We start from the raw sequence: 19,796 nt of genomic DNA, 5'->3' as shown, positions 1-19,796 counted from the left end.
TAGACTGCAGAGGGCTGTGGAAAGATGTGGTCTCCAAAGACTGGACCCAAGGTGGGAGCGCTCGCCAGGTTCGGGAAGCTAAGGAGGCTACCATGCCGGGGAACGGAGGGGAGTAACTGGAAACAGGAGAGGGACAAAAGATCACTGTCCCCTTCCATGCCATAGGCCCAGCCCCAGGTGCTCAGAGAGGGAGGACAGCTGTTACTCAGGTGGTATAAATAATCCAATTTATTACTTTTTATTGAGAACAGGAAGCCACACACTTTATGATACAAAGTCACCGTTCTCGCCGCAAGAAACCACCACCAGTAAGTGAAGAAGGTCCCTTCCACCCCTGACCACTGTGTGGGCCTTGAAGGGCCTAAGCCCTGCTCCCACCATGACCTCCATGGCCTAGCGACTCAGCCTGGGTATGCACCACAGAGTTGGCCAGCAAGGTGGCCCAGAGGGAACATAGGCTTTTTGTAGGAGCAGGAAGTTTCCTGTGGAACCTCTACACCTAGCTCACCACAGCCAGTCCTTGCAGGGTCTCATGGACCCCTGGGGCTAAGGTCACTTGTACCCTCATTCCCCCACCCCCTGGCTGCTCGGTACAGCTGAAAGGCTGCGTCCCAGAGGCCAGCGTAACTGCAGGGTGAGGAGCAGGGCCTGCCTGCTGCCCGGGCTACACCCACTCCCGAGACACAGGGACAGGTGCCGGCTCATGGAGGGACTCACTTGTCCTGGAACTGGAGGAAGCCGGGTTTGACCTGAGGCTTGGCGCTCTCTAGAGACGTCGTCGCCAGGGGCGAAGTGGGCAGGTGAGGCACTGAAGAGGGAATCTGAGGCATCTGGGGTATGGCGGAAGCCAGCTGCTTCCATGCGAGCAGGGTTGGGGTGGAGGGCACGGAGACTGGGCTGGGAGTGGGCCCCTCCAGAGATCCGGGGACCACGGTGCCAGGAGGTGCCGGTGGGGACGAGGGTGCCAAGGGAGGTTTGGTCTCGGCAGCAGAGGCTGGGAAGGATGCCTCTGTAGCTCCCTTTGCTCCTCCTCCCTCCGTCCGGAAGTGGAAGCTGTGAGAGGCAGAAGAGGGCGTCTCAGGACGTCAACCCAGGGGACCCACTGCCCTTCCCTGTCTCCGCATGCTCGGCCACCTCATGGGGCCCGATGACAACTCAGGAGCCTAGTGGTCCCACCTCGCTCCCAGCATGGTCCCCTGACCCTACCCGAGCAGAGGGACTTGAGAACAAACTGCTGGTGCCACTGTCAACCTGGCCTAGAGCCTAACTCCATCTACTGATGGGCTTGGTTCCTGAGCTCCTGTGTAGACCTGGAATGTGTGTGAGAGACAGAGAGTAGGCCTGTTTCCTCAGGGTCCCCCCACCCCACCCCTTTTCAAGAGTCCCAGGGAGGAGGGGCTGTAGCCCCTGGTGCAGCAGCTGGGGAGGAAAGCCTGGCACGGAACCTAGAGGAGCTCTGAGCGCAGTCACAGGCAGCACCCGCTGGTCATCACTGCCTTTTAACTCTACAGAAACCATAGTTGCTGCAGGTCATCAGGTCAAAGGAGAGACAGAGGCCTAACATGGTGCTAGAAAGGCCTGCATCCAGGATCCCTGAATTTCCCACTGTGCTCTGGCCTTTCCAAACACTCTTCAGGGAACTATGCGGGGGCAGCTGGTCCACTAGGTCTGGCAGGTAGCAGGCCTGGTGTCCCACACTGAGGGAAGTCTGTCCCCTTCCTGGGGTAGCATCTATAAAGAACTCAGGTATGTGGGCTGATAACCACTGCAGGGGGTGGGGGCGGGGTGAGGTATCTCTTGGAGAGTGGCTAGAGGCCTCGCGCTACCTCCATCCCTCCACCAGGCCCAGGGCCTAGCATGGACGGGGCTGTTGTAAGGACCACCCCCACCCTCTCCACCCCAGACCCTCACTCACTTTGCATGCTTGATGGCCCCGTCCAGGGTGCTGAAAAGGGCACCGCACTCCTCCACCACACAATGGAAATGGGCCTTGTGGAGGAAGTCACACTGGGCGTCGCAGAAGTCCTTGGTACCAAACCTAGTCAGAGGAGCTCACCAGTTAAGAGGGTCTCAGTAAGAAATGGTGCCCTGGCCACACACACACACATACATACACACACACACACACACACACACACACACACACACACACACACACGCCGTTCTTTGTAAAAAGCCCTCACCTGCGGAGATACACCTTCCAGGGCTCCGACAGCTTCTCTTGAACTAGCGCCTTCACAGCCTTGCCCAGGAAAGGCGAGGTCTCCCCGGCGGGGCTCCCCTCCACGTCCGTCTTGATGTTCAGCAAGTTTCCGAGGCTGGGGTTGCCCTGAGACATCTGCAAGGACAGAGGTGAGCTTGGAGCCGGGGAACCTCAGGACGACAATGCCTCAGCCCTGTGGTGCTGGGGAGCAGAGACCACACATGCCCCTTTGGTTTTGACGAGAGAGAGGAGGCCCAGCTGAAAGACTGTGGCCTGCCATGGAGCCATCGTTCAAGTAGAGGCCACTCCTCGGGCCACACACTGCAGCCCAATCTTTCCCTAGACTTTGCTACTCCCTGGTTAGTCTCCTGCCAGAAAGTATTCAAAAGAAATGCAGGAGGAGGGATGTGGTGTGTGTGTGTGTGTGTGTGTGTGTGTGTGTGTGTGTGTGTGTGTACGCGCGCGCACACGCGCGTGTGTGTGTGAACCCCCATGAACTCCTTGAGAATAAAAGCCACAGAAAGGACAGTAAGACAGTCTCACAGCATAAGAGCAAACAGGTTCACTGCTGCTAATGCAGAGGAGGGGAACGTGAGGGGAACAGGAAGCAGTGGCCAGAGGAGGGCAGAGGACAGCAAGTGAGCAGCCAGGAGAGGACAGGCAGCGGGGCCTCGGCAGGTGGAGGTGCTGCCCGACGGTGCCCTGCTGGAACCACCACACGCGGTCCAGCCCAGACCCAACCTTCCTCTTCAACCCAGTCACTTGTGTACAGTAACCAAATTAATCTTGCTGCAGTCAAATTTATCATGTGAAGGGGAAAATATATTTGAGATGATGTATAATTTACAAAGACCCTGCATTATTTAAAATAAATGTTCTGGAGCGACCTCTCCGGATGGCGTCCGCGACCATTACTCAAGCCGAAAAGTGGAAATTGATGCTTTGCTCCCAATTTAGCCTCCCCCTCCCCACCCCCTTTTAAACAAACAAAAATATATAAAATAAATAAATAACATTAATAACTGAGGGCCAGAGAAGTTAGAAGGTTCTGGAGAAGCTTTTGGAGCCCTCTATCCGAAGGGAAAAAAAAGGTGTCAGGGGCTGAAATATATTTCTTCAGCCAGTTCATTAAATTAATTTGTAAGCAGTGGCTCTGAAATTATATTCGATGAAAAATGGCCTCAAAATTTAAATGGTACAAACTCATCTTATTAGAGGGAAAACATTAAAAAACAAACACATCCCCCCCAGCCCCCCAGCCCAGCTTTAATTTCTCTGGGTGGGGGAAATGGGAGGGTGGTGATGGATGGCTCTTACCTTATTCATAAGCGAGGATAAAAGAGATGAATTTGCCGGGACTGCGTGGCCATTTGATTCATTACTAGAACACACAAACCAAGGGGCTTCAACTCAGACATCCGTGGGGCCAGGCCCAGAGGCCCTTCCCTCCCAGCCAGCCTAGGCCTCTGAGGTGTCCACTCCATGCTGCACCTGCTCGGTGGCAGAGTGAACCCTGGACGGGAGGGTGGGCTCAGCTTGGTTCCCCCAGGGCTAGCTGAAAATAACAGGCCCAGACCACCTCTCTGGGGCCCAGGGCAGCTCTTGCGGGAGCTTCTCAGGCCTTGCCTCACCTGAGTTCCTTCACAGTCAGGTCTAGACTGCGGTCTTGGGAGGCCTCGTGGGGGCCTGGGGTGCCAGCACTGTCAGGCTCCTGCTTCGCCTGGGCCTGGGGGAACTTGGTGGGGGTAGGCTGCTGCCCGCTTCCTGCAGGGGGGGGGAGGGGAGGGGAGGGAAGATGGGGTCAGAGGGGCTCAGGCACAAAATCTAGTGACCCCCCCCTCCCCACTCCTCCACACCCAAAGGGAGGGCAGTGGGCCGAATAGGCAGGGGGGGCCCCAGGAGGACTGGCTGCTGGTCAGCGATTCTTCCCGCTGACGAGATCACTTGTGACGTGCACCCCTGTGTGGCAATTCTTCAAGTGATAATTATTGCAAAATTATGTCAAAGTTGTCCTGGCTTAGGGCCTCCTGGAGGAGGAGAGGGGGAGGCTGGGGAGGGGGTCTGGGCGGGGACAGGGGCCCTTCGTTTCCTCCACCAACTGTCAGAGTCGATTTGTGGGGCTGCCGCTTAAGCTTTTATTAAAGACTCTGTTAATGCTGAGGGAAAGTGGCAGATCCGGACTGGGAGCGGCCCCTCCGTAGTCCCTGCCCACTGTTTCTGAGGCGACAGCCCTGTCCACACTGAGCATGCCTGAGGAGGGCGTTTGCTGTGTCAGGGCTATCGAGGCTGACGGCCAATCAGGGTGGTTCAACCTAGGTGACCTCGACAGTCTGTCAAGCTGTCCAGGGCAGAGACTGCAGGCCCACCCTGGATGCCTCACTGGGTACAGGGGGAGCTTGCTGGGAAGAGGCCACGGAGGCTGAAGGGGCAGGGGCAAAGGAGTTGCTGACAGGGTGGCATCCAGGAGCCTTGCTCCCACAATCCCCAAGTGATTGAAATATGAATTTGCCCCCAAGGCACGACAGCTTACAGAGAGCTGCTCCAAAGATGCAAGTTACATTTTATTAAAAACAAAGGGAAACATCTCCCCTCCCCTTCACCTGACCTTTCTTTTTGGGGACACGAGGGGGAGAGATCTGTCCAGGGAAAATAACCTGACAGTCTGGTAGCCTGTGTGAAGTCTTCAGTGGCCCTATTGCAGGCCCTTGGCTAGAGGAGTGTAGCTACAGCAAGGCCCCACCCACCCTTGGAGTGGAAGACAGCGGTTCAGACTGGGCCGTGACCCTTTCAGGAACCTAGAGAACTTCTTGCCCTCGGGAGGGTCCACACTACTGTAGCTCCCAAAGTTACCTATTCTAGGCTCCAGAGGAAAATGTCCACCTAAGAGCCTCAAGAGGTGGGATCACAGCCGCAAGTGAGTGCAAGGGGCCCTCAGTCTTGGCTGTCTCTGAGAGGGCTTTGGATGGGAGCGGAGCACGAAGGCTAGGCAGCCAGGCTGCTGAGGACAGGCCTGGGAGTAGATCTCTCTCCCAGTCCCAGCAGCTCCACAGGGCGGGGCTCCTATCTCTGGCCTCAGCATCCAGCTGAGCAAGGTACCCTGGGTAAGCACCGGTGAAGGAACGAAAGGAGCCACATCCCAGGTGTGAGCTGAACTCTTTCCAGGAATGCAAATAGCACTGGTTACCCTCTGAGGAAGAGGGGCAGGGAAAACAAGAAAGAAAGAAAGAAAGAAAGAAAGAAAGAAAGAAAGAAAGAAAGAAAGAAAGAAACCTTCCAGCCGGGCGTGGTGGCGCACGCCTTTAATCCCAGCACTCGGGAGGCAGAGGCAGGCGGATCACTGTGAGTTCGAGGCCAGCCTGATCTACAAAGTGAGTCCAGGACAGCCAAGGCTTCACAGAGAAACCCTGACTCGAAAAACCAAAATAAAATAAAGAAAGAAAGAAAAGAAAAAAGAAAGAACCTTCCAAAGAATAAGGAAAAAGAGAGGAGGAAGAGAAGGGAGACAGCAGGGAAAGCCCCGCGCGTCACCTCTTGGCCTGGTAGTGCTGTCCCCAGGGGGAGGATGCAAATACCCATCCCCTAGGCTTACGTCCCACTCCACGTCAGCTAGAGAAAAGCCAAGAGAAGAGGTGGCCTGGGGTAGCTCTGCTCAGGGACTCACTGGTGCCACTAGAACACCCAAGCGCTCAGAGACAGGGACTACCGACCCGCTCCGCATACAGAGAACCACAAAGCCCCTGGGTGAGTGGCCAAAGTGAGGGAACCCCCGAAGAGAAAAGCCAACAGGACAGAGACAGAGAACAAGCAAAGAGAAGGAGCTGCTGGGGGTGGGGGAGGGGCGGGGTATGCGGGTACGTGGACCGCGCAGACCCTAGCGCAGCCTGCCCCGTGCGCCCCAGTCTGAGTACAGGGAGTTGCCAGTTTCCAAGTGTGCTTGCTTACTGGGCAGGGCCCAGCCTGCTCACCTGGGTCAAAGGTGGCAGAGGGCTTGAGGGCGGCCGCAGCCAGTCTGGCCATCATGGGCGAGATGAGGCCTTTGCTCACAGAGATCCTCTCCATTATAGAGGCAGGGGGCACCGGGAGAGAGGTGGCAGCTGCGGGGGCCGAGTCTCCAGCTCCGGAGGCCACCAGAGCTGGCATGTCAGGGGTCGCCGAGGACGTGGCCCCAGAGGACATGGGGCCCAGGAGCCCCGGAGAGCCCACGGGCAGTGAGGTGCTCCCACGGCCAGGAAGGAGAGGGAAGTAGGGTGCGGTGGTGGGCAGGCCTGAGTTGGAGAGGGCCAGTGCTAGGGGGATGGAACCAGACAGGCTCTGGGGCAGCAGGCTCGCCATCTTGCTACTGGGAGGCTTGGTGGCACCGGGTACAGCCTCGGCGGCGGCGGCGGCAGCGGCGGCAGCAGTGGTGGCAGAAGCCGCAGCGGCCAGGGATGCGGAAGACTGCTGGCTGGTGGGGGAGGCGCTGAGGCTGGAGTTCTTGCTGCTCAAGGCAGAGAAGTCCACGAGATCGTCGTTGCTGGACTCCTCGTGTTCCGTGTCCTTGGTGCCCAGCAGCGATGCCGGCAGCCCCAGGGCGCCGGAGGAGCGGATGTGCCGGCGTTCATGCTTGCGCTTGTGTGAGGTCATCTGGCTGGTGGAGGTGAAGGTGAAGCCGCAGCCGGCGCGGATGCAGTGGAAGTGGTTGGTGGCCTTGCTGTACACGCAGCCCTCGTACTTGCACTCCTCGTACTTGTAGAACTTCTTGAAGCCGTCCTTGGCGTAGGCGTCGTCCTTGATGTGGTAGCTCTTGTGCTTCTCGATGTCACACTTGTTCTTGAAGGTAAATGTGCAACCAGGGCGCCTGCGTGGGACACGAGGAGACTGACACAGGGTCTCACAGGAGGAGTGGTCCCTCGGGGGGCGGGGCCAGGGGGCGGGGCCGGGGGCGGGGCCGGGGGGAGGGATGGTGACTCAGGCTGGACACCAAGGCAGGACCATTAAGCAGTCCTGCCGCCTGCCTCTACTCCCAGAAGGGCCCTGGTGATGCACAGTCCCCTGCCGGCCCCTCCTCCACGTCCAGTCACTCACCTGCAGTGGAAGTGCGTGGTCTTCTGTCCGTAGAACTGACAGTCGGCTGTGCCGCAGTCCTCGGTGGCTCGGAAGCGCTGGAAGCCGTCGTTGATGAGCTGGGTGTTCTTCTTGTGGAAGTTCTCGTGGGTCATCACGTCTGAGGTACTCGTGTACACCTTGTTACACCCCACCTGCACAGGGCCAGGATGGTGGTTTAAAGGTGCAAGTCTGGTTCTCCCGGGTCAACCGAGTTTAGCACTGTGGCTTGGAGCCAGGGCCATGGGGGTTCTGTTCAGGGAAACCTGGCACCTTCAAACTTCAGACTCCTCAGGCTAACCCCAGCTGTGACCCCCACAACCTTCCCAGGGAGTGGCTGTCTGTGATCAGTCTGCAGAGTACTGGACTGTCTTCACACCCTGTATACTTTTAGACCCGGGCGAGGTACCCACCTTCTGGAGAAGATGGGTTTGGGGGTCCTAGCTGGTGACTCGATTGCTAAAGCCTTAGGATTGGACATCGGCTGGACCCTGGAGGTCACCATTATCCCCAGGACTTCCACAGTGGATGGCTCCTGGGCATGGGGCCCTCCCACCCACTGTAGCTGGGCCAGGCAGGCAATGTTGCCATATTGAGTAAAAAGCACCCTCAAATACTGGGCTGTGCCAGTGTCTGCACCATCTCAGGCCCTGAGGGTGCCCCCCCTCTCCTCACACCGGTCTGTTTCAGAGAGGCCATAACAACCCCCCCTGGACAAGTTCGGGGGAGGCATGCAGGCTGCTATTTGCAACCCAAAGTTGCTCCTCCTGGGCTTGACACCTTGAAAAAGCCCAGACTCGGTGTGGCATTAAAACAAAGAATTAAACAAAAAACCTCTGCAGGAATCATTTGCAATGCTGCTCTTGGTGTTAAAGCCCGAAAAATGTCGGTCTATATAAACAGCTCACTGAATTTCCCCCACACCAAGTATGGCAACAGGGAAGGCCCCACCCTGGCCACCAGACACTGCCAACATCTGAGCTTCTGTGACTCTACTCGCCAGCCACCCCTAGCCTGGGTCAGGAGAAAAAGGAGGGTCCTGGCTAATCAGGCCCTGACTGCAGGAGTAGATGGCTAGTGGGAAGGTTCCAGAGCCCCCACCCCCACCCCACCCCCGCGGCTGCTGGCGCAGCAGGCACCTGCATGCAGTGGTAGTGGGTGCTCTTCCCATTGAGGTGGCAGCCGTGGTAGTAGACACTGCAGTCGTCCAGCGGGCTGAAGCGCATAAAGCCATGCTGCAGGGAGTTGTCCCGCTTCTTATGCATGTTGTAGTGTCGGATCACGTCCTGCTTACTTGTGAACCTCTGCCAGGAAAGAGCACCAAGTTGGCAGACGCCCGGAAACCCCAGTCCTTGTGCCAAGAGTGCTTGGACCAGGGCTGGGCCCCCAAGGCCTTTTGGTCACCCTAAAAATAACCCTGCTTAGGGGTCAAGACAGCCACGACTGCCCAGCCAGTTCTCAGCACACCGGCCTTGGGTGGGCATGATTCCAAAGACTCAGAAGCCACGCCCAGGAGCACGGAAGGCGCACTGGGCTAGCCTTGAAGGGCTCTGATGGGTGACAACACCCTCTACCTAGTTAGTGCTCAGCGCACAGGCTGAGCAGGTAAGACAGAGGGGGTGGGTGGGCATGTACAGCTGGCCCAGAGCTACCTCCTCACCGGCCCAGCTCTTGCCAGTAGGGACGATAAACATGTGATCTCAGCATGCATTTCATCTGGAAAATGAGGCAGTAAGGCCACCCTCTGAAGGTCCCGGAAAGACAGCCAGCTAAGCGGTTCAGACTGATAAGTTCAGCCTTGGTCCATGCTAGACTCCGTGAAAGGGACCTGGGATTCACACCTCTGAGACACCAATGGCTGCTGCAGGCCCTACTGGGACGGCAGACAGCTAGTCTGTGCCCTCTGCCTATCCATGTAAAATTCAGGTGGCAACTGGAGGGCTCCCCTGCGCCCAGCCCCACCTACTTCCAGCAAGGGTCTGAGCTGGCTGGTGACTGCAGTGTGGCCCGTACCTGGTAGTTGCACTCTGGGTCCAGGCAGTGGTAGTGTTCTCGGTACTGGTAGGCGCAATGGATGTGGCCACAGTGCTGACTTCCGGAGAACCTGGAGATGGAGTGGAGGGTCAGAGCCATCTCGGGACGCCAGTCCTCGAAAGGACTCTGTGAGAGCCCAGGCCCGAACAGCTATTTCTACTCCGGCCCCAAAGATGTACTTCTGGGGCTTAATGGGCCTGGGTGGAAATACAGGGGGGACCAGGGTGAAACAGCAGAGGCTGGGAAAGCCAAAGCCAGTGCTTAGACCTGTCAGGGATCCCAGGCCTGCCTGCAGCACTTGCCTGGAAGGCAGTGCCAGATGGGGCAGAGGTCGGGGCTCGGGTGGGGAAGAAGCAGCTGGGATGAGCCACAGCATCTAGTCAGAGTAAGGGATGGACCAGAGAGGAGACCTAGAGCCCCACAGAACCCAAAGGCCTTTTCAGCAGGTAGTGGCCTGACCACCTTCCACCCACCATCCTGGTAGCTCAACCCGGGGAGGGGCCCCTGGCTGGGCCAACCCTGGGCTGTTGCGGAGAAGTGTTAGAGGCTCTCTCTCTCTCTTTGCATTCTGGGCTTTTCCTGACACTTGAAACAGTCCAGAGTTATGAATTTTTAAAGCACAGCATCTGGTTGGCTTCCCGCGGGCAGGGAGCTCACTTTCTAGCCAAGTGCACGGCCAAGAGTCCTGCACTGCTAGCCGCTGAATGGCCCCTCTCCCGGCCTGGATGTGCTAGGGCGTGGCTCTCACAGCCTTGGTGATGGCCAGACGCTGCAAGCCACTCTGGGAAAAGCCAGCCACAACGACAACGGCCCTGGGGAGGCACTTGTACTCAGCCAGCCTGTTCCCTTCCGTGCATGACGCATTGTATGGGGGTGGGGACACGAGCCCCACTATATGGGGAAAGCCACCAGCAATCAGTATTTCAATGGAAGCTGCCAAAAGGGCCATCTGCCGAGGCGCTAATAGTAATGATGAGAATAACAATAAAGAGAAGACGGAGGGCGAAGAAGAACATGGAAGGCCACAGGAAGACAGACAGATGCCGCCAGGGTGTGACCCCTGCCACATGTTCCTCCAGAGGCTCGATTTGGGGAATGCATGGAGACGGATCTTCACCTGCCAATCCTGGCTCCTTCAGGATGGACCTCAAGTCTGGCTTCATCAAGGTTTCCCCTGTGGGATCCCAGCAGGCCACGGCAGGAGAATGGCTGTCCGTTTCCCTTGACCCCAACCGCTCTACTGTGGTCTGCACTCTAAGGCTCCACGTGAAGGCAGGACCCAGGTCAGCCGCAGAGGGGCCCCATGCGCTCACCTGTGGCAGGCCTGGTACCAAGCCTTTTCCCTACATCCTGGCTCTACTTAGGTTATAAGCTGCCTAAGGACTGTGTTGCCTGCACTAGCCCAAAAAAGGGAGGGTCTGAGGTGGACACAGGAGCAGCTTCTCTGGGGGAGATTAAAGACAGAGAGATGGGAGATGCAGAGAAAACAGCCTCTTAGCCCTACGGATGAGCTAACGCACAGGTGGGTCCACAGTGCTTGGGCATTCCTGGCTTTCCCCCCCACCTCTGTCCACAGGCTCCTCCCCAAGGGCCTACCTGGCAATATATTTCTGGTAAATGTTTACATCTTCGGTGACAGCTGGTTTATCTGTGGGCAATCCGTTCCTGGTGAGACACACAGGGCACAGCCGATTAGCGGATGGGGGTGGCCTCAGGCCCCAGGAGCATCCGATGGGCAGCTCCCTGCCCTGGGCCCTGAATCACTCTGAGGCACTCAGGGTGGTACTGAAAAAGTTTGTTGGCAGAAGCCCAGAGGAGCTCTGTTAACGCACCTCTGACAGGAGTGTGCTACCCTGAGCAGGTAGGGCTGGAGGGCCCAGCCAGGCAGTTAGCCTGGGTAGCAGCCAGGGCCTGGGGTCCCCAGCATGTAATGCAAATAAGCAGGCTGATGGCTGAGGAGAAACACCAGGCAGCCAGAGAGGAGACAGGAGAGGACGGCAGTACTGGACACATGTGGAGGGTGTGAGCAGTCACCTCCCGTCCTCATACCAAAGAGTTTCAGCTGGATCTGCCTGCCTCACAGCCTCCAGGACCTGTAGGCCCCACATGGCTGTTGCAGAGGAAAAGATGTTGTCTGGCTTTACCAGACCCATTGTTTTAACATCCCAGCCAGTCCTCTGCCCTGGATTATAGTTCATAGAAGGTACCCTCACCTAACTGTCTATCTTCTTCCTGCCTTTTCCATGGACCAGGCTGTGAACCAGGAGCCAAGGCCACCTACCTGGACCCTGTCCCCTACCCCCACCCCAGAGTGAGCTGTTTTTTTTTTTTTTTTTTTTTTTTAACCAACCACAGCCTTTGTGCCAGTGGGCAAAGGCATGCACAGAGGGTGTGTGACAGTGTGAGGGTACATAGGAGACGTGCCATATGCAAGAGCACTGGGTGAGGGCACAGAAGTGGCTGCGTGTGTGTATGTGCATGCGCGCGTGTGTGCACATGCATGTGCATGTGTGCATGCAAGCACATGCATGGCAATCGAATTGCACAAGTGGCTGTGTCCAACTCAGTAAGCCTTGCAGGTATGAAGGAAGGTCTCCCTATCCAGTCTGGACCCAGGGCTTGTGGTTGGGGCAGGGAGAAGGGGGAGAAATGGGGGGTGGGGGGGGCTCCTTACTTGACAGTGGAGACAGTTCCCGTGGTGATGGAGTCTGTTTTGGAAAAGGTTGACTTCAGGTACTCAGGAGTGTTGAAGGACAGGGCGGCGGGTGGCTCAGGCCCCGGCCCAGGCGCGTTGGGACCACTGGGCACACTGGTGAGGGGTGTAGAAACCAGGCTGGGGGTGGGCGCAACCTTGGTAGGGCCTGGCTTCTGGATGCCCCGCACGTCGTACTTGGAGGGGCGCCCCACCTTGCCTGTCTTGAAGGCAATGGCCCCGCCCATGTCAGGGCTACCCTCCCCAGGTTTGAAGAGGTGCAAGTATTTGACATTCTCCAAGTCATATTTGGACGGCTTCTTGTAAGTGCTTCCGTTCTGGGGCCTCGGGCTCTCACCCGTCTTCAGTTTGTGGATGAAGAAGTCATACTTGGAGGCACGGGCTACTAGGCTCTGCATCTGGACACTGCCGTGTGACGGCAACGGCAAGATGGTGGCCTTGGTTTCTAGGTGGGCAGTGTTGCTGGGTAGCCGTAGGCTGGGCAAGGGACCTACCACCTCCTTGCCTGCCCGGTCCTCAGCCTTGCTGCCATGGGCCGGCCAGGGAAGCTGCTCGCCGGCCTTGAGTTTACGGATGTATTCCTCATATTTGGAGAATCGTGCCCGCTTGCTGAGGGCATCCTCAGAGGTGGGCAACACGGAAGAGGCGGCCACCTCAGGGGTGGAGCCTGCGTGCAGCTTCTCGAAACTGATCTTTCTAGCCAGCTCATCCCTGGTGTTGTGGTCGTCATAGCCGAACATGCCGAGGAACTCCGTCATGGTGGAGGCAGCGTAGTCCCTCAGGGAGGAGGCTTCTCCTACAGGGGAAAGAGGGGCGGGTCATTCCTGGGAGGGAGCAGGGGAGAAGGAGCCGGAGAAGCCCCTCTACCTTGAGCCTCCACCCATGGAGGGAGGGGACCCATGTGGGGAGGGGCGGAGCAGGACATGATCTATGGACATTTGGCTCACTTGTTAGGTTTTACGACTCTTAAATTAATTTGTTTTAAAAAAAAGTAATTAATACTGGGGTAAAATAAAACGAGTTCATCAATGCCAGGAAAATCAATTTCCTAAATGTTCTGGCCGATGGCTTTTCAGTACATTAAACAAAGTTTCATAAATGTCTCCGCTCTCTCGCCTTGGCCTAATATGAAAGAGAAGCCATTTTACTGGAACTAAGGCAAGAACCCAACCTGCCTCCTGAGGCGGGGACAGGGTCCTGAGGAGCTGAACAGGTAGTGTTGGGGATCACTGACGAGATGTCAGGAGGGACGCCACTGTGAGTCTGGGGTCTGCTCGGCTACATGGACGCCCTGGGCCGATGAAGGACTGGCCTACGATGCCTCAGGATGTGACTGACCCTCTTGGCCAAGTTCTTCAAACTTCCCCCAGTAACAGAGCCGGGTGGAGGCAGGGACTGTGTCAGTGTGCCTGCTCAGACTCTGTCAGCGGCCACCACCACCACTGGAGCCACGATGTGTATGGTGGACAAGCTCTTCAGACCTCCTGGTCACCCTGCAGCCCCTCTGCTCACACAGAAGGGTGGGTTACCTGAGAGAGTGAAGGGCGGAGCCGTTCTGGATCTAGGGTAACAGGCCTGAGGGCAGGGGGTCCAACTTCCCCACCATCCACACCCAACACTATGAGAATTGTGCCCCCCCCCCCCCCCGTCTCTCCTCTCCCTCCACCTCCCCTTCCCTCCCGCTGTCCCCTAAGGACACACATACATACTCTCATATACATTTTCACAGACACACTCTCCCATCCTCCATTTACATGCATACCCATAATAATGTACCCATGTTATATATACACACTACATCCATACCCCCCCCAGACGCTTCCCCCAATTCTACACACACACACACACACACATACACACACACACACACACACACACACACACACACACACACTACCCCAAGCCCCAGTACCCATGCTCCAGGACAAGCCTCGGCAGGGCTAGAGCAAAGGGAACCCCTCATGTTGCCTCTTCCACACGCAATGTGTCACCACAGCAGACGGACAGTCCCCAACATACTGGAGTCCATTCATTTCTCCACCAACCTCCTGCGCTTCATCTCCTGTGGGCTATTCCCAGCATCCAGGTCACAGGCCAGCACACAGGCCGGCGAGATGCAACAGCCCAAGGCTCCCATGCTTTACCTGCCTCCGTGCTCTCTCCACCTGGGCACACGCAAAGCAGCCAGGCTCTAGGCTAGGGGCTCTGAGAGCATGGTCAGAGGGGACTCTTGACTCCAACCAATCCTGCCAGCTTTAGGAGTCTCAGAGCGTACCACAAGGGGAGCCTATGGAGCAGGGTACCCTAGCAAGAGAGAAAGCCCAGCAGGATGTGGAAGGAGAGTCTCTGGGCCATCATGGGGGGGCAGTGGGACCCCACTAGACAGAGGACAGTCAGACATCCCCCTGACACCCAGATGGCTCAAGGAGCTTACGGACAGTTGGCTTGGCGAGCTGACGGAGGATCAGTGCAAGCCTGAGACCAGACACACAGGTTGGGGGCTGGCCTGGGAGTGGGCTCTGAATGCTGGGTGAAGTGGTTCAGGGACCGGGGAAACGGGCTAAAAATAGGTAGAGGCAGCTGAGTCCTCACTATATATGGCAGAGAAACAGAAGGCTCCGAAGGGCAGGCAGCATCGAACAGGGAGGGGACCAGCAGGGGTCTCCCACAGGCAGCCAGAGTCCTGGGGAGCCAAACCTATAGTGGGCAGGTGGGGCTTGGGCTAGAGACCTAGCGCTCACGGCTGTGGGGGCCAGGCCAGAGCCAGGGGGGGGGGGAGGTAAGGGGGGGATGGTGGCAGCCACAATAGTCCATGCCCTGCTCCTGCCTTCCCAGCTCCCAATTCTTGGGAGGAGGGGGGAGAAGACCGGAGGAGAGACGACCTGATGCCCTGGCCGTGGTGGAGCTGGGTGTGGGATGAGGGTGTCCCCTAGCCCTCTCCTCTCCCCAGGCCCAGCACAATCACCTTGTGTCTGGCAACAGCAAGGGCTTTTCCTATCAGAGGAAACTGAAGGTCACACTTCTCCTCATTGATCTTGCAATGTTTGTTAATTACTCTGTCACTGATGTGGCGAAGGATAATTAAACAGCTCTGTTTATATCTTATATGCATAATTATGTGGCTGCGCAGGGCTCCCCGCACAGGGAGGAGATGCGCCCCTCGCTGCAGGGGGAAGGGGACAGGGGAGCAGACAGAGGAGGCGCAGGGCTCCAGGAATAAGCCTAGGAAGCCGGCCCCAGATCCCAGGGCTCCAGTCCGAGAGGAGACCCCTTCTCCTGTCTGAAATGCCAGGCCAGCCCTGCCCTGGAGTGAAGGCTGCTGTGTCCTAAGGACAAGGAGACACCGAGGAAGCCAGGCCTCTGCTGTTTTGTGGCAAACAGGTCAACCAGAGGAACACGTCCAGGGCAGCTGCATGTTGAGGGGAATCTGCGGGCTGGGCCAAGCCAGGCTTGTGGCTTCAGAGGGCAGGACGGGACACAGGGAAGGAGACAGGGTGAAGTGAAGGCACAAAACCCTTTCAAGACGTCTCAGTTAGGCCACCACGAAAGGACCTAGAGATGTGGACTTATGCTGTTTGTGCCACCATGGACACAACCCCATTGGTCTTCTTACCACAGCCAGGAACCATGGCCCCAAACAGACTCACCGCTCTGGAGGTGTGTGCGGTCACCCACGTCCCCCCTGCCCATCCATCTGTGCACATGTCCACCTGACCCCCTCATCCTCTCAAAGCTCCACCGCTAGCAGCTCCCCAAGCTGATACTCAGGAAGTTGCCGTTGCTGTCCTGCCTCACCCCCACCCCATATCTCCAGACCTGGCTGGGATGGATGAGATATCAGTGTTTGGAAAAAAAGAAAAAGAAAAAAGAAAAAAAAAAAAGGAGGAATACTCTGGATTACCACCCTTGCTTGCTGGGCCACTCCAGAGCACTGTGCCCTTTCCCAGCACCCCCCCCCCGACTCCCCCTCCCCCCACAGCCATACACACACCTGAAGCCTGCTTGGCACTGGGGCCGCTGTCGTCTTTTGAAGCCGTACCATCTGAGTCCTTCTCTTCCAGGATACTGCTGTCTTTTGAGGGCTCTTCTGCGTGGTCTTCTTCATCGCTGCAGCCCTGTGGCTGGACCATGTAGACGCCCTCTGGGGGCAGCTCCAGGCCCTCACGGGCAATGCGCCCCAACACTGGTGTCGGTGCAGGCTCCTCACTGTATTCCCCATTGACCCATTTCTCGATCACTGCCCGCCTCTTGTCTTCTTCACTTCGGGGAGCCCGGGTCACCCCAGACTCAGGGCCACTGCGCTCTTTGTCCCGGGGACGTAGTGGGCTGCCTTCAGCTTGGGGACCAGTCTCTGCTCCCTTCTCCACGACCACCTGTCGGCTCAGCTTGGCACAGATGGCATTGAGCTTCAGGCCGCCTTTGCGCTTGGCTGCCATCGGAGGCTTGCCTGCAGGTGGGTCAGTGCACCGGGTGCCTTCAGCTGCGGGGATGGAGGGGGGCACGGAGGTGAGAGGCCTGCACACCGAGAAGCTCTCCACCCCCCTTGATTGACCACAGTTTTGTCAAGCTGCCCCGAGTCCACCTGGCAGGTGTCCATCTCCTGTATCGGCCTGGGTGCTCCAGGCTGGGCTCACACTTGCTCTGCCCCGAGAACCCAACACAGAACCTGACACGAGGCGTGGGAACGAATGATTCTTGGAAACAAGCACTCCGGTGCCGGATTCCTGAAAGAATTTCCTAGGCTTGCCTTGCCTGAAATAGCCCCTCTGTGAGGTGACACGTCCATTTAACACAGGAAATGAAGACACAGGCAGGTGAAGGGGCTGGTGTGAGGTAAGGCTGGCAAGTGACCGTTGCTGCCCTGCTGACAGCTTGGCTCTGCTTCTGAATGTTCCACCTCACCACAGGTCCCCGGGGAAGAGTCAGCCACAGCCAGCTCCCAGTCTGTGCCAACCTCCTGCCTTACCGACCCTGCAGCTCTTGGCTGGCACCTTCCCCACCTGAGCACCTTGTTCTCTGGCAGCTAGCTCTTTTGCTAGGCCAGGGCTCTGGCTCTGCCCCTGGCCCCTAGTTCCTATTTCTGCTCATGAGATGGAAAGGCTGAGTGACCTGGGTTGGTCACTCAGGTCCTCTCTAAAGCCCCCTTCCCATCAGTCATTTCTGCTTTTCCCACCCCCACCCCCACTTGAAGTCTGGCCATTCCTAGGGCTGCTTCTTTTCCACAAACAGTATGGGCCACCCAAACACAGAGCTCCTCATAACCGTCCTATGGCCACTCTTCTTGTCCTAGGGCTTCCGTCTCTCTTTAGCTCCTATGGAAGGTCTGGCTGGGCCTGAGAAGTCTCCTTCCTAATCCAGGGGACCCTCAGTGAGGACAGGGAGGGACTAGCTGAAGCTACAGATCCTGCGCTTAACCTCTGGAGACAGCCACCGAGGAGCCAGAAGCCATCCCCTCACACTGCTCAGCTTGGCCTCCGCCCTCATGAGGCCCTGTAGGGTCTCAGAGGCACATTGGCCAGGAAGACTAACAAGAGCAGACACACATACAGCTGCACCCCCATAGAGCGATCTGTCCTCCCATCCACTTAGTGAGGTCTTGCTGTGTGCCAGACCTTGTAGTGTAGCCAGACACAGGGTAGTGGCCACATGGGAGGTCTCTGCTCACAATACCTTTGCATATAGGGGTCCCATCTACTTTCCATAGCTCTTGCCAGAGAAACTGCCACGACCCATATGGGTCAGAAGTCTATATGGGGGGTTCTGTTCAGGGGCTATGACCTATAATTGCCAAATACCATGAAAGGCCATCTCCTGGGGGTGGCCCACTTGTGGCTAGATCTGTGTCTGCCTAGAGGGTCATGCCACACAAAGATAAAGCCTTAACTCGCACATGCAGACTAACTACCCTTTAAATATACAATGCCCAGTGACCCCAGATCCCTGCCTTGTCACAAGCTGCTGATACATGAGGCTCTGCCTGGTCCAGAAGGGACTAGGTAATGACAGCCTAATCCTCTGCCGCAGAAAGATCTGCTCAGTCCAGTTCCCATATTCCTAGTCCAGAGGCCATGGTTTTGCCCAAACCAGTGCCCACTGTATTCGTGTCTGCGCATGGCACCAGGTCTGTGCTGTCCAACACATATCTCTGAGCGCTCACATGTGGATAAGTCTTGAAACTCAGTGACAGGGCTCACGGTCACACCCCATCCCACCCAGCCACTGGGCATGACTTCTAACAGGGTAGCAGGCCTCACCTGGGCCCCTTTGTCTCTGTCTTGGATGGGAAGAGGCAGGCAGGAGTGGAGGAGCCTGCACTATTTTTACCAGGAGGTAAGCAGCCAAGTGTGTATGGCAGACGGCAAATGAATCTATAAATATTTATCCCAAGGAAGAGGGAAGCACAAGCTCTCAGGGCTGCACTTGCTTCTGGCAACACCCCCTCCTCTGGTCCCCACCCATCCTGGAGCCTCCCTGAACCTCGGCCCACCCAGCACAACCCACCCTCTCTCCATCTCGGCTCCATGCCGAGTCTCTGCCCGGGGACCCCACCAGCTGCGATGCAGCTGTGCACCCAGGGCCCACCCCCAGCCTCAACTCCCTTTGCTCGGAGCCAACTCCCTCTACACCTGCCCTCCAGCTGCTGCTCTGCCCCAGACCACCTGCCATCCAGATGTTGCCCTCCCCCTGACTCCACTGAGGGTCCCAAGGGTGGAGGTGGAGAAGGAGGAGGGGTCTGGGCCCAGGACACAGGGAAAGAAAGGCACAGGCAAAAACAGGCTTACAGTCGTAAGTGTCCACGTGCGCGAGTGCGAGGCTGGGGTGACAGGAAGGGGCTTATGTATGAGGCTGGGGGCTGAGCCTCCTGCCTACTTTCCGGGCCCCCAATAAACTTAAACCGGCCCCTCCCTCAAGGCCCTGGGATCTACCTACAGATTAGCATCCCCCCACTGGTCTGACCCCAGACTCCTATGCATGTAAACATTCCTCTGACTCTCTTCCCTACAATATAAACGCCACGGCCAGGCCTCAATGGAAGGAAGCCATCCGTCCCCGGCCCTGTCACTGCCCCTTTCATCTCCTTCCCGCCACTAGCCTGCCCGCTGCTCTATTTACACTGGACACTTCCTCTGGGAACAATACTGCCCAGGAGGCAGGCTTGGGCTGGAGGGTAGGAAGCCGAAGGGGGGCTCCCAGTCTGCTCACCCAAAGATGGGCAGACTCAGTGGTGTCAGTGAAGGTAGAGGCAGAGGAGAGGGTAGCGGAGGAAGTGTGCATCCCATTCCTGGCCGGTCTGTTCCTGACCCCAGAGGCTGTGCACCAGCAGGGTAAACACTAGGAAGTGTACAGTGTGGATTAGAGTCTTGGAGCCCTGAGCACATGGCCTGGCCCGGCCTGGCTCTGCCCCGTTGTGAGCTCCAAGCCTGGACCAGATTTCTCCCTGGGGAAGCACTGCAGAAGTGCAAGGTGAGGTCTGTCTGTGCCAAGCACAGGGCCTGGGAAGCAAGGGGTGGAAGAAGTAAGCTGAAAGGGGCAACAGGCAGGTGGATGTCACATCTCAATCAAGAAACTAAGACAGGGAAAGCTCATCTGACACAGGAAAGTAGAGGAAAAGAGAGACAGGAAGACGGAGGCTATCCCTTCAGGCTCCTTGTCAGCCACTTCTTAGCTCCCTGGGTCTCTGTTCGCATGAAGCTTGAAACTCAATAAGCCCCCAGCGGGCATCCAAGTAAAAAGCGGAGCCTGTCGGAGTTGGTGAAGAGACGC

General features: G+C 57.3%; 1 protein-coding gene across 6 annotated transcripts in view; it reads right to left on the bottom strand.

Annotated features, from left to right (window-relative positions):
• Window positions 1-19,796, bottom strand: part of CASZ1 (castor zinc finger 1) — a 151,207-nt gene that overhangs the window by 9,236 nt on the left and 122,175 nt on the right. For 5 of the 6 annotated variants that reach the window (XM_084786697.1, XM_084786698.1, XM_084786699.1 and 2 more), the window contains 12 exons: window positions 16,024-16,512; window positions 11,994-12,828; window positions 10,916-10,984; window positions 9,299-9,389; window positions 8,425-8,589; window positions 7,268-7,440; window positions 6,169-7,040; window positions 3,835-3,967; window positions 3,521-3,584; window positions 2,184-2,338; window positions 1,916-2,038; window positions 718-1,053 (listed from right to left, as the gene is read on the bottom strand). In XM_084786697.1, coding sequence (XP_084642823.1) covers window positions 718-1,053; window positions 1,916-2,038; window positions 2,184-2,338; window positions 3,521-3,584; window positions 3,835-3,967; window positions 6,169-7,040; window positions 7,268-7,440; window positions 8,425-8,589; window positions 9,299-9,389; window positions 10,916-10,984; window positions 11,994-12,828; window positions 16,024-16,512 — 3,505 coding nt within the window. The remainder of the gene's footprint in view (window positions 1-717; window positions 1,054-1,915; window positions 2,039-2,183; window positions 2,339-3,520; window positions 3,585-3,834; window positions 3,968-6,168; window positions 7,041-7,267; window positions 7,441-8,424; window positions 8,590-9,298; window positions 9,390-10,915; window positions 10,985-11,993; window positions 12,829-16,023; window positions 16,513-19,796) is intronic. The other variant, XM_084786696.1, reaches the window with a different exon arrangement.

Source organism: Acomys minous (genome assembly GCF_964271855.1).
Source record: "Acomys minous genome assembly, chromosome: 6".
In the NCBI taxonomy this organism is placed as follows: Eukaryota; Metazoa; Chordata; class Mammalia; order Rodentia; family Muridae; genus Acomys; species Acomys minous.
This window is presented reverse-complemented; position numbering and strand designations above follow the sequence as displayed.